We start from the raw sequence: 12,308 nt of genomic DNA, 5'->3' as shown, positions 1-12,308 counted from the left end.
TTAGAGAAGACTTGGGCCTCCCAGCTCTAGCCCAAGGCATGGCAGTGCCTCTGTTGCATTCACATGTGCACAACACAGGGCAGAGTGGCTTCTGTCTCTGTTGATAACACCCCCACCCGTTCATTTTCAGGGTAGCAGATAAGTTGCTCTTGGGGCTCCCCACTCTTGCAGGCACAGCATCTGCAAAGAGTTGGAAAATCACAGCACCGGACTACCCCTGCAGACCCTAAGGAAGCCTTGCGGCACCAAGGGCATCTCTGCTGACTCTTTTGCTTTCGAACAGGCAAGGACCAGCCGGGACAGAGACAGATGTTGCAGCTTTCCGAGGAGTGATTTCAGAAAGACCACTTTTGATGTGAGCTATCTTTGTGGGACTGGTCGGCAGCTCTGCGGGAGAGCTACAGAAGGGATAACGGAAAGCTCCAAGCTACAGCCTGTAGGAGGAACAGTCCAGTACAACATACCGTGTAAAGAGGAGTGGACCACCAGCAAGAAAGACAGGGAAGCGGGCAGCTAGTTCCCAAGAGGGGGGTTCTTTGGTACCCCTAAACATCCAAAGGCTGGCTCCAAGGATGGGATGGATGCAAAACTCATCATGTAGCTTGCTTACGACAGGAAGCCTCTGTTGCAACCACCTTGAGGACTTGTTAAAGAGATTGCTGGGTTGCACCCAAATTTCTAGCAAATTCCCAGGTGATGCTGATGCTGCCAGTCCAGGACCACTGTTTGAGAGCCACTGGCCTAGAACCTCCCAGTAGTTGTTAGGCTACCTGACTCTCTGAGGTCTGTCATCATTACTTAACTGCAAAGGACATTCTTACCCCACTTTCTTCAAATACAGTATTCATAGGAGCCACTGTTTCAAGCACAGCAAATGCACCAAACCTCCACTCAAGTTGTATTAAGAACGTGAACGTAAGCTTCACCCCAGCATCCAAAACAAAAGAACCTGGATCTATCATCTGTTTTAATTTGTTCAAATGGTTCCTTGCCCCCATTAACGTGAACGATTGGGAGTCAACCAGACTTAAAATTTATTGCGCATGGAATGAGAGCTATCACCTTGACTTGAGAACCCTTGAACTCTTTTGACCACGGTCTGAGTGGGACTTGGGAGTGAAAATGTGAGTTTCAGGTTGTTCTGAAATTCTCTGCCATGATACCTTGATCACAATAAATCTGATGTGCATGAAGCAAATCTTGTAATTGCTTCTGGAGCCTACATCTGAAATCCAGATTGGTGGCTTGGTTTCGGCAACACACAGAATATACTTCTGGATTGCCACCATTTGTTTGTTTTTCCCATTCAAAAACTGTCTCTTTAAAGCTTGACTTTAATTTCCCATCAACCTTGGCCCTATGGGACTGATGTAGTAAAAACCTAACTTTTGGTCAGCAAATGAAATAAACTGTTTTCAAGACACATCTGGAGTAAATATGGATGGTAAAGAGGTGCTACTTTTACCATCACTTTTCTGACCATCCGTTTCACAAATTATTTACAGGTCTCTCAGAAACCGGCTTCTCTGTTACTCAGTCGGCCGAGAAGCGGCCAGGCCCAGCCACCGGCCCTGATGTGCTCGTTCTCATGTGACTCATTACTGCAAATGGAGGTGTTGGCCCCAAATGCTCTGGAGCAGCTGAAAACTATCTCATTATGTAGCACCCAATCAAGGCCTTTTTCTTCTTTCTTTTTTTAAATCCTTTTCTTGACTCTCACCACATGGAAGCGTTTTGAGAACTGGTTCTGAGGGCTTCGGGAAGCGATTCCGGGACTCCCCGCGCCGACGACAGGCCTCACTTTGATGTCTGTGCTAAATGGCTGTTCCGGGGAAGTGCGCGTTCTCTGATCCCCCACCCTCCTTCCTTCCTATCGCCACCAAACATGGAGGCTTTCTCAAATAGGTTTTGCAAAACCGAAAAGTTTCTGAACTTATTCCTAGTTTCCAAACTCTCTCTTCCAAAGCGGACCCAGTGTTTGCCTGTCCTCATTCCTGACGAAGCCGTACAGAAGGGCGGTCCCAGCAGTGCTGTGAAGGGAGTATGGTCAATGATAACATAACAAACGTCTGTGAACACCTGTCGTGGGCCAGGCCCTGTGCTGAGCCCTTTAGATGTACTATCTCATGTAATCTTAAAAATGACCCTAGGTCTCAGCACTGCTATCGTTCCCACTTTGAAGATGAGAGAATTAAAAGAATACAGTATGTTCTATCTGGGACGACAAAGCCATTAAGTCTTATACAGCTATTACGCTGTATAAGAGACAAACACAGGTTTAGAATGTGTGTCCTTTTTTAAAACTTAAAAGTGTAACATATTTAGAAAAATGAAAAACCCGGAATGTATATAGCTCAATGAATTTTCATAAACAGTCATGTAAAGAACACTCGAGCCAAAAAAAAAAAAATACATTACCAGCACCCAGAAGCCCCTTTCCTGCACCAGTCACTAGCCACCCACTCTGCACAGGAACTGTTATCATGATTTCTTAGATCTTAGATTAGTTTTGTCAATTTTTGAACTTAAATGGAACCAATATGTATTGTTTTGTGTTCAACCTTTTTTTAATCCAATATTACAGTTGTGAGATGTATCTGTGATAGTGTAACAGTTTTTTCATTGCTGGCTAGTGTTCCATGGTGCGAACATACCAAAATTTATTCTGTTGTCAATGGGCCAGGGTTATTTATAAACTTGGGCCATCACAAATGATGCTATGAGGAACATTTTGGAACATCGTGCCTACTGATGACATATATGGATACATTTCTGCTGAGCGTATATCCATCTGGGAGTGGAAGTTCTGGGCACATTCAGCTTGAACACATACTGCTAGCATTTCAACCTGTGCATTATGAGTTGGCAAATGACTTGAGGGGTATTACAGACTGAACCGTGTCCCCCACCCCCACCCCTGCAAATTCATATGTGGAAGCCCCAAATTCCCATGTAACTGTTTGGAGATAGAGCCTTTAGGGTGGCAATTAATGTTAAATGAGGTCACAAGAGCCCTAATTTGACAGGATGGGCATTCTTTCAAGGAGTGGAAGAGACATCAGGGCTCACTTGTTCTCTTAGCACATCCCAGAGGACACAGTGGGAAAGTGACCGTCTGTAGCCAGGAAAGAACAGAGTCCTCACCAGAAACCCAACCTATCAGCACCTTGATCTTGGACTTAAGCCTCCAGAACTGCGAGAAAATAGATGTGTAAGCCACCCAGTCTGTGGTGTTCTGTTGTGACAGTCTAAATAGACTAATACAAGGGGAAAAGTGGTACAGAAGTTTGGGCTCACCTCAATGAGCTTGCTTTCTATTTAGGATCTTGGCCTTTCTTGTTCTGGTGTCCTGGCAACTCTGAGCTCACAGCTTCATCTCTCCAGCTCTTGGACTCTGCGAAAGCTCAGGTCAGGGCTGCGGCCTCTTAGTGGCTCTCATGTGGTTTTCAGCCCCTCATCCTTGTGCCCCTTCCAACATGGCAAAGCCTCGAGGGAAAACAGGCTTTGAGGGTGGCCTGTCAAAGTTTACTCTGTCATTACTGGAAATAGAAATCTAATTGGTAGTTGTTAAAACAAGGAACTTACGAATAGCTGTAAGAAACAGAACTCCAGCAGGACTAACTCAGCAATTCTGACCACTTTCAATTACAGTATTTCTCAGAGTCAAACACCTATTCAAGGGTAGAATCTGCTGGTTTTTGAAATATCAACCTGACACAATTTTTTCCTCTAAGGAGGTCTCTGTTTGGAACCCACACTTTCTAGATCTTTGTTAGAGAACAGAGAATTTCCTAAAAGGATAGGCGATTGCCCTCAGAATGATCAGAATTGCCTGGAATTGTTTTGGGGGAAAAAAGATGTTTAAGAAATACAACCATTCAGTGGCACTTGAATAAAATGTCCCATTTGGTGACTGAAAATCAGAATCACAGATGAATCCCAAACAATGCGCTCAGAGTCAGGAAGCCTGGTCCCAAGGCCCATCCTATTCCCCCATTAGAGGTGGGGCGCTGGGGGACTCAGCCACTTGGTGCCTCAGTTTCTTTGGCTGTATAAAGGGAATACTCACATTTGTCAAGTGTTTTCAAGTCTCCAAAGCACAGGTGATCATCTTGCCTCAGGAACACCCTCAGCACTGCTGGGGTTAACTCCCAGCACTGACTGCAGGGCTGAAGTCTCCGCCTCCTTCACTGGTTTCTGAGCACCAGGTGGAGGCCGTCGCCTGCCCTCTTTTTATCCTCAGTACCTTGCCTCACACATGGCGGGCACAGAATGATAAATGGCGTGCTCGGGCCTGTACCAAGCACACAAGGGCTCTTCCCACACCGGCCCCGAGTGTTCCCCAAAATGGTGTGCCACACACTGGAGGGCAACAGTGCTCCCGGTGAAGTCGGTAAGTGGAGTTGTCCATCATGGGAAATGGTCAAAATCACTCTAGAAAACCCCTTAAACAGCCCACAAGGTACAATTTGGGTTTCGTACCGCGGCGCATAACAGCATCTAGTACAGCAATCTTTAAGCAGTGTCAATTTTAAGAACTAGAAAGGAAACCAACGACCCAGCATTCAAAGCTCTCTGCCCCTGTAACACCTGTGGAGCCCCTGAAATGACTGGAGACATGTGGTGAGGGCTGAGAAGGCCCACTCACCTACTGTGTGTCCTCATCCATTCTGCTTTGACCGTAAAGCCTCTAGGACTTTTACACCAGAATTAGAGCTTTTCACTGTGAAGCAGACAAAGTGCTGTTCAGGCTGGGTTCTCAAGTCAGTGACTAGCCTGGCTCCTGGCACATCCCTCCTTTGGAGAGTCCGAGAGCTTGGTAAAGGCTCTGAAAAAGTTCCGGATACGTTTAACTTACATCCAGTTTCCCAACCTTATCTGACACTTGTTTCTTATTGGCACATGGTACCTACTAACATTCTATGAAACATCTTCAGTGTGACATGCCACGGATGGAGCCCTAGACCATTACTGAAAGCTTTTCTGACTTACTTTATAAACAATCCTTGTTTACCTGCCTTCAGGGCAGAGAGACTCAGAACAGATTGGAAGGAAATAAGGGTGAAGAAGGTTGTCAGATTAAAAAGAAAATGGACGGCTAACATCCTGGCAGGAATGGAAGGCACAAATGAATCACAAAGCACCCACAGGCTTATTTTCAGGGGTTCAACAAATATTGTTGCATAGTATGATCACGGAGGTTCAAAAGAAGAGCATTTGGGTCCATAAGAGAAGGGGACCTCCTTGGTAAGTTTAAGATGGTAGGAATACATTTATTACATTTCACCAAGATGAAAATGTGTGGGCATCTAAAGGCAAGACTCAACAGTTGGGGAGATGCCCACAACAGTAGCAGGTAAGAGAGCCATCCCTTCATCCGCTGCTCTCGACCTTCCCCCCTTCACACTTGTCCTCTCCCTTCACACACTGTTCCTAATCAGCCCTCTCGACAGAGGCCATGCCAACTGTTCCAACAGACTTCAGATCCTACAGGTGTCATAGAGTCTTGAGTTCTGTTAGCCGGGAAGGCACTGTGGGGAATATTAACCCAAAATGTTCTTTTTAAGGAGGAAAGTCTAATGAGTTGATTGCAAGATACCAGAACATAAATAAAAGTTTATCTTTTAGGTCACGTCCACTTGTGAATCAAATTCAGTACAGGAACGAAGAGACTGCATCCCAGTCCATACTGATGGTGTCCTTCCCAGGGCCCAAGGCCACGGAGTCAGTCTTCAGTGTAAGAAAGCCTGTCCATCTGTTTTTGTTTTTTTTGAGGGAGAACATTCAAAGGAATTGTTCACAGGAGCAGGATCCTCAATCCCCTCTGCTTTCCACTGTGTCAGACATAGCGATTGTTCTCTTTAAATAATCACCGTTTCCATCCTCACTCGTTATATTTGGACAGTTTCAGCCGGGGGATGATGTTCATGGACTGCAGCTCCTGGAAGAGCAGCTTGCAGGCATACGGGATGCGGAGGGAGGACACGTGGCACGAGGACTTGCAGTAATGGCACCTGAAACCCAAGTCCGCATGTGTTAGAGGGACGGGGACTCAGAAACCAAGGCCTGCATGTAGAAGTGCAAAGTTTCTCTACAAAAGTCTACCACCATCCCATCAGTTCTATTCTGTTTGTCAGGGTTCAGTCTTGCTATCAAATATGTGCAGATATGTGCCCCCCGACCCCACCTCCCAAAAAGCAGCATCCAAGGAAGCAAAAGAAAAAAACCAAAACAAGTATCACTCCTGCAGTTTTAAAAGCATGCAATTTTAATCAGTTACTACTATGCTTCTAGACCATTCTCTTTAAAATGCAAAACATCTGCCTATTTACTTATTTTGAATGAGGCCCAGAAATCTGAGCCATCTCGAAGTTATTCAGATTTAGACTTTGGCATTGTGGAAAGCTTTTTAAATCGATTCAATCTCCATGTATTTGATAAAAATCTATTACTGTACTATTCACGGCAAGATGCTCAACAATTACAATTTGATCTGTCCCTGAGACACTTGGAAGTGTGATGGGGAAGATAAGACTTTCATATGGAATGTGGTGTCCAATCCAATGCGATTTATTTTTCCAGTGCTCTTCAAGTTTGGTTCTATCAGTAGAAGAAGCTACTGTACTTACAACGTTCTCTCCCTGTGTGCACGTATTCCCAATGATCCCTACAACAGCCCGTGCTCCTAATCAACATGCCTGCGATGCCAAGGAGGGCTGTCTTTTCTCTTCCTTCAGGAAGAGCTAGTTCACTAAACGTAGGTTTTAAATCAATGGCTACAAATGATGAAGAGTCCCCAGGAAGAAAGTGAACTATCTTCTGAGGTTTCAGATGAACACAGGACTTCATCCTGTACCCCAAGGGTCTGGGGCAGTCAACAGAGTGGGTAAATGAGTGCAAGAGATGAACATGGACTGAGGCTTAGAGGATTCAGTGCTGACTAGGAACTGGAGGGGACTCCATCGTGAGCAGGAAGGGCCATAGTGGAAGGCAGTAAGGCAATATGAGTACAAGTGTAAACGTGCATATTATTTGATTCATCGCCAAGTGGCAAAGATGAGCGCGTGAGAACGTTCACGGTTTATAACAGCACAAAGCAGGAGACTGTCCAAGAGGGACTGGTTTGTAGTTACAGGACATTTACACAGAAGAATACTGGGCAGTCATTAATCGTGATGATGTACACTCATATTTGTTGAAATATAAAGGTGTTCAGGACACACTCTGGAGTCAAAAAAAGTTTGCTCAACAGCCTGGTCCCAAGGAGGTCATCGGATGGGTTTTAGGAAATATATGAAGCCCCCAAAGTCATATGTAACAACATTTTTTTTTTCTAAAGACCTCCTTAATACATTTTTTTTTTAAGTTTATTTACTTTGAGACAGAAACAGCACAAGTTGGGGCGGGGCAAAGAGAGAGGGAGAGAGAGAAAACCCCAAGCAGGCTCTGCGTTGCCCCTCATGTGGGGCTTGAACTCACAAAGCCGCGAAATCATGACCTGAGCTGAAACCAAGAGTCGAACACTTAACTGAGCCACCCAGGCGCCCCAATACATTATTGTTTAAGAACTATGTTTTTAATGTGCCTGGCTGACCTCATTTATTCAGGCATCATGTGGATGCTTTAATTAAATTGGAGAAATGGATTTAACTGCAGCAACTTCTTGCTGATTCTAGGTCACTCTATGACTTCAACCCAGGCTTATCTGTTCAGAACTTCCATACTTGCTGGTTCATAACCCAGAAAGCCCACTAATCTTTTCTATTATTAAATATTTCTCCATCACTTAAAATGCTCCTATGCATGTATGTATGTGCATATATAAATGCATATATTTATACACATATATAAATTAAAAGCTATTATATTACCTTACCCTGTGTCTGAACAATTTCAAAAGGAAGAAACTTGACACAAACAACAGTTACGTAAACTCACTTCTTAGGGCAAAGGCGGCAAAAGGGGGAGGTGGTTGTGGCTTCACAGGAGAAATCGCTGTCCAGTAAAATGTCCTCTATGAGCTAATTATCTTAATAGGGATTTTCTTTTTTCTGTTTTCCTTCCAGACCTCTCTTTTGTGACTTATGCCCTTCGTGTCTTCTGCAGAACAACAGTCTTGCTGTAAACATCCCCATAGCAATGCCTTACTAATGTGCAAATCACTGACAAAAGGCCAGTTTCGAGGTTCTGAACTGCTCTAATTACTCAGCCTTCATTGTGCCGTTCATTAAAGAACGACTGCCTCCCACACACGCCGTGCCCCCTCCCGCACAGCCCGCACGCACGGGCAGGTAATGATGGCAAAGCCACGGCATCATTATGCTCCTCTGCCAGAGCGCGGCACACGCGGAGGCTGCTAGACGACCACACTGGGGTAGGATTTTTTTCTGTTGGCAACAAGGGGACAAGCAGGCCACTCAAAATCAGACACACAGCATATCCAGGTCTGTTTAATTACAGGAAAGACCTTAAGGAGTGTAACCTGATTTAGCCCCTTTTCAAAGGATTGCTATTAAGATACACAAGGAACACCTGAGCTTCGAAATTAGGCACTGCCATCACATGATGTCTGGATGAGACAGAAATGAAGCAGGAAAGAAGAATTAAACAGAATAATATTGAGATCAATAATTGCTTTCATTAGTTTCCCTGAATATTCAGTGAAAGAGACGGGAAGGTTTTCAAAGTCTGTGAGTGAATCTGGTCTACTGCTCTCTTTCTCTCTTAGGTGGTGGGCACAGGAAAAAAAGCAGAGAGGATGGAAAAGGAAAGGAAAAATTTTTTTTAAGTTTACTTTGAGAGATCAAATGAGTGAGCGGGGGAGGGGAAGAGGGAGAGGGAGAAAGAAAATCCCAAGCAGGCCACACACTGTCACTGCAGAGCCCGACACAGGGCTTGATCCTATGAACCACAAGATCATGATCTGAGCCGAAATCAAGAGTTGGATGCCTAACCGACTGAGCCACCCAGGCGCCCTGGAAATTCTTTTTGAAGTTTCATGATCCCTATTGTTAATAAAGTGACTCTTCTGTACCATTTTTTCAAAGTAAATTACATAAAAATCCTTGTGCCAAATTGGAAGATTTCAGCATAGTGGAATTGGTCCCAGGGAGCTTCCTACTACATTTGTGTGGCTGTTGTTACACAGCCAGGACAATAAAAAGCAAATTCAATATGCATTTCAGAAGATGAACAGACGTCTCAGAATTGAGACAACCCCCCCGCCCCACCCCGAGTCACCAATATAAGAAAGAGCCAGGCTTATGCTTAGATTAATAATGTCACCCATTTCTGCACCCTCAGGAAGGGAAAGAGCTGCAAACGGCCACCTCCTGTGTCTGTTTTTAAATGAAGTGATTTCTTCACAGACAAGTCTCATCAACTTCTCTACACCAAAAACCATAAAATAACTGGCTAAAAGGTTTTGTCATTAACCTAGCAAGGTATATACACTACGTCCTAAGATGCCCCTCACTCTGACTCTTGATTGGCTTTATTCAGAATAACAAAGAGACTGGAAGCTTAGGATAGCAAGAAGTCCCTGCTTTTAGGGGAGACTCAGTGGGGCAAAGGTGGCCCAGGTATCCCCGGAACTCACTTGGGACCAATTCTATCTCCCAGGGGATGGCGCCTCCCTAGGGAAAAGGGGCTCTGGGAGTGCAGGTGAGGGGTGACAAGGAGTAAAGACTGTCCCTGGGGCGCCTGGGTGGCTCAGTCGGTTACGTGTCCGACTTCGGCTCAGGTCACGATCTCGCGGTCCGTGAGTTCGAGCCCCGCGTCGGGCTCTGGGCTGATGGCTCAGAGCCTGGAGCCTGCTTCAGATTCTGTGTCTCCCTCTCTCTGACCCTCCCCCATTCATGCTCTGTCTCTCTCTGTCTCAAAAATAAACGTTAAAAAAAAAAAAAAAAAAAGGGAGTAAAGACTGTCTCCTGTTCCTGCAGCACGTGCTTTGGACCTCGTGAGACCTCGTCTCTGACAGAAAAGCAAGCCAAGACCGGCAAGCTACGGGCTCTCCTGCCTACAAGGTAAGTCGGGGCTCCGGGTCGGGACTGGCCCGAAGCAGACCAGTTGTTCCTTGGCAGGAGAGTGGAACATTTATGAAGAGGAAAGACCAAAAAATACATAGTTTCATCTTTTAAGCTGGACTTTGTGTCCTCAACTCTGCACAGAAATGACATATTTCATGATTCACATACTTTATCTATTCGCTACCCTCCATATGCAGGGTTAGTTATCATTTAGCAATTGTTTTTTCACTAAGCAAACACCAGACCCCAGGCTGCAGGAGGTATAAACAAGAGAGAATGCAGTTAGAAGGAACTAGGAGATAAGTTCCCTGTGAGCAGCCATTCACTGGTCTTATTCACCCCCATATTCTGGGGCCCAGAGAGTATCTGGCACTTAGCAGCCTCAAGCTGTTAAATGAATGACTGAGACAGACCTCGTTGCTACCATCACGGGATTCAGTCCCAAGTGTGTAGCAGTTTGCTACTCAGAGAGCACACAAACAGGTGTCAGGGTACCAGGTCCTGGTCCTGCCTGTCCCCAATTTGCCATAGAACGTGGAACAACACACACGGCTCTTTGGGCCTGAGGTTGAATAAGGCTGTTCAACACACGTTCTCTAAAGTTTCTAGTTACAGGGGCACCGGGGTGGCTCGGTCGGCTGAGCATCTGACTTTGGCTCAGGTCCTGACCTCATGGCTCACGAGTTCAAGTCCCACGTGGAGCTCGCTGCTGTCAGTACGGAGCTCGCTTCGAATCTTCTGTCCTCCCCTCCTCTCTCTGTCCCTTCCCAGCTTGCGCTCTCTCAAAAATAAATAAATCTTAAGAAAATAAAAAAAAGTTTCTAGTTATAAAATGCTATAATTCTCATAACTAACAGTGAATCTACTAGGATTTTTTAGAGGTGAATAGTGTTATAAAAGGTGTTTGAGGGGTACCTGAGTAGCAACCGACTCTTGATTTCAGCTCAGGTCACGATCTCACAGTTTGTGAGTTTGAGCGCCACATTGGCTCTGCACTGACAGTGTGGAGCCTGCATGGGATTCTCTCTCTCCCTCTGTGTGCCCCCCACCCCCAACTCTCTCTCTCTCTCTGAAAAAAAATAATAAGCAAACTTAAAAAAAAAGTGTTTGAGATAACATTAAGAAGAAAACAAAGTCTATACTCCTTGGGTCCTTAACCTCTAGTGGCGTAGAAAGCAGAACATGAGGTAGACAAACTGAACAGGTACATATAAAATCCCCAATTCTAGGAATGCATGGATGGGGAAGGTTGGAGAATATGTGGGTGTGCTCCAGGGTCAATTCTTGAGCTGTGATTTAAGAGGCAAGGGGTGTGAGAGACATATGGTATCCACTTACCAGCCAGAATACCCCAGAAGTCCACACTGCCCACAGACATCCACCTCAAAGGCATCACTTGAAATCATTAGTCTCTCTAGTAAAAGCATACTGGCTCCATAACCGATTAAACAGTCACGTTCCATCTCTCCAAGACGCAAACCGCCGTCACGAGATCGACCTTCGGTGGGCTGCCTTTGAAACAAGTTAGACAAACGTGTCATTTTTACATTAGACAAACAGAGGGGCCGCATCACACGCTGGCGGAGAGCACAAGGCTTCAGAGGAGGGTTCGCCTGGGTCCAAATCACTTACTCGACAGTGACCTGGAGTTGGGGGCTTAGCTCGCCTCTCAGCCGCATTGGCAAAATGTAAAATTTAAGGCTCCCAAAGAGCCTTAAATGAGAGGAGATGTAATACTAGTAATTGCTACTGTTATTATAACTGAGTGATAATAAAAAATAATTGTGTAATATTATATGATATAGTAAGTTAATATATAATCATATAAAGCAGCAGAGCTACCATTGCTACTACCATCGCGATATCATTATTGTTAGGATAGCACAGTCCTCAAGTCAGGAAGATGGTCTTTTGAGTATTTTCAGGGATATTTCAGTTCTGTTATTTCAAAGTGGAGAAACTAAGCAGAACAGACTGTGGAAGAAACCTGGGTCCCCAGTAGTTCCTGCCAGGGTTCCAGGGAGAAGCAGCTCCAGGTTATTAAGAAACGAACATGGAAAGAAGCAAATGGAGTTTTATAAAATTTGGACTAGATGAGGAATCATCTGGGAGGACAGAGTGCCTGAGCCAGAAGGGAAGTTCCCCAGAGACAGGGAAAGTCCTGTGTGTCCCCTTTAGGTATGAAAACACTCTATTCCTCCTTAGAGGGGGCACTTCAGCTGGGAGCTAGGAGTCCCCTGAATGGATTCCCTGGGGCTGATGTATCTGCCGTGCTTGAGA

At 45.2% G+C, this 12,308-nt stretch overlaps 1 protein-coding gene across 1 annotated transcript in view; it reads right to left on the bottom strand.

Annotated features, from left to right (window-relative positions):
* Window positions 1–5,248: 5,248 nt before the first annotated feature.
* POLR3B (RNA polymerase III subunit B) overlaps window positions 5,249–12,308 on the bottom strand; it is a 104,101-nt gene continuing 97,041 nt past the window's right edge. The window contains exons 27-28 of the mRNA XM_043562413.1: window positions 11,367–11,540; window positions 5,249–6,014 (exon numbers count right to left, since the gene is read on the bottom strand). Of these exons, the coding sequence (XP_043418348.1) occupies window positions 5,885–6,014; window positions 11,367–11,540 (304 nt within the window). The 3' untranslated portion in view covers window positions 5,249–5,884. The remainder of the gene's footprint in view (window positions 6,015–11,366; window positions 11,541–12,308) is intronic.

Source organism: Prionailurus bengalensis, chromosome B4 (genome assembly GCF_016509475.1).
Source record: "Prionailurus bengalensis isolate Pbe53 chromosome B4, Fcat_Pben_1.1_paternal_pri, whole genome shotgun sequence".
NCBI lineage: Eukaryota > Metazoa > Chordata > Mammalia > Carnivora > Felidae > Prionailurus > Prionailurus bengalensis.
The sequence above is the reverse complement of the archived record's forward strand: the minus strand, read 5'-3'. Positions and strand labels throughout refer to the sequence as shown.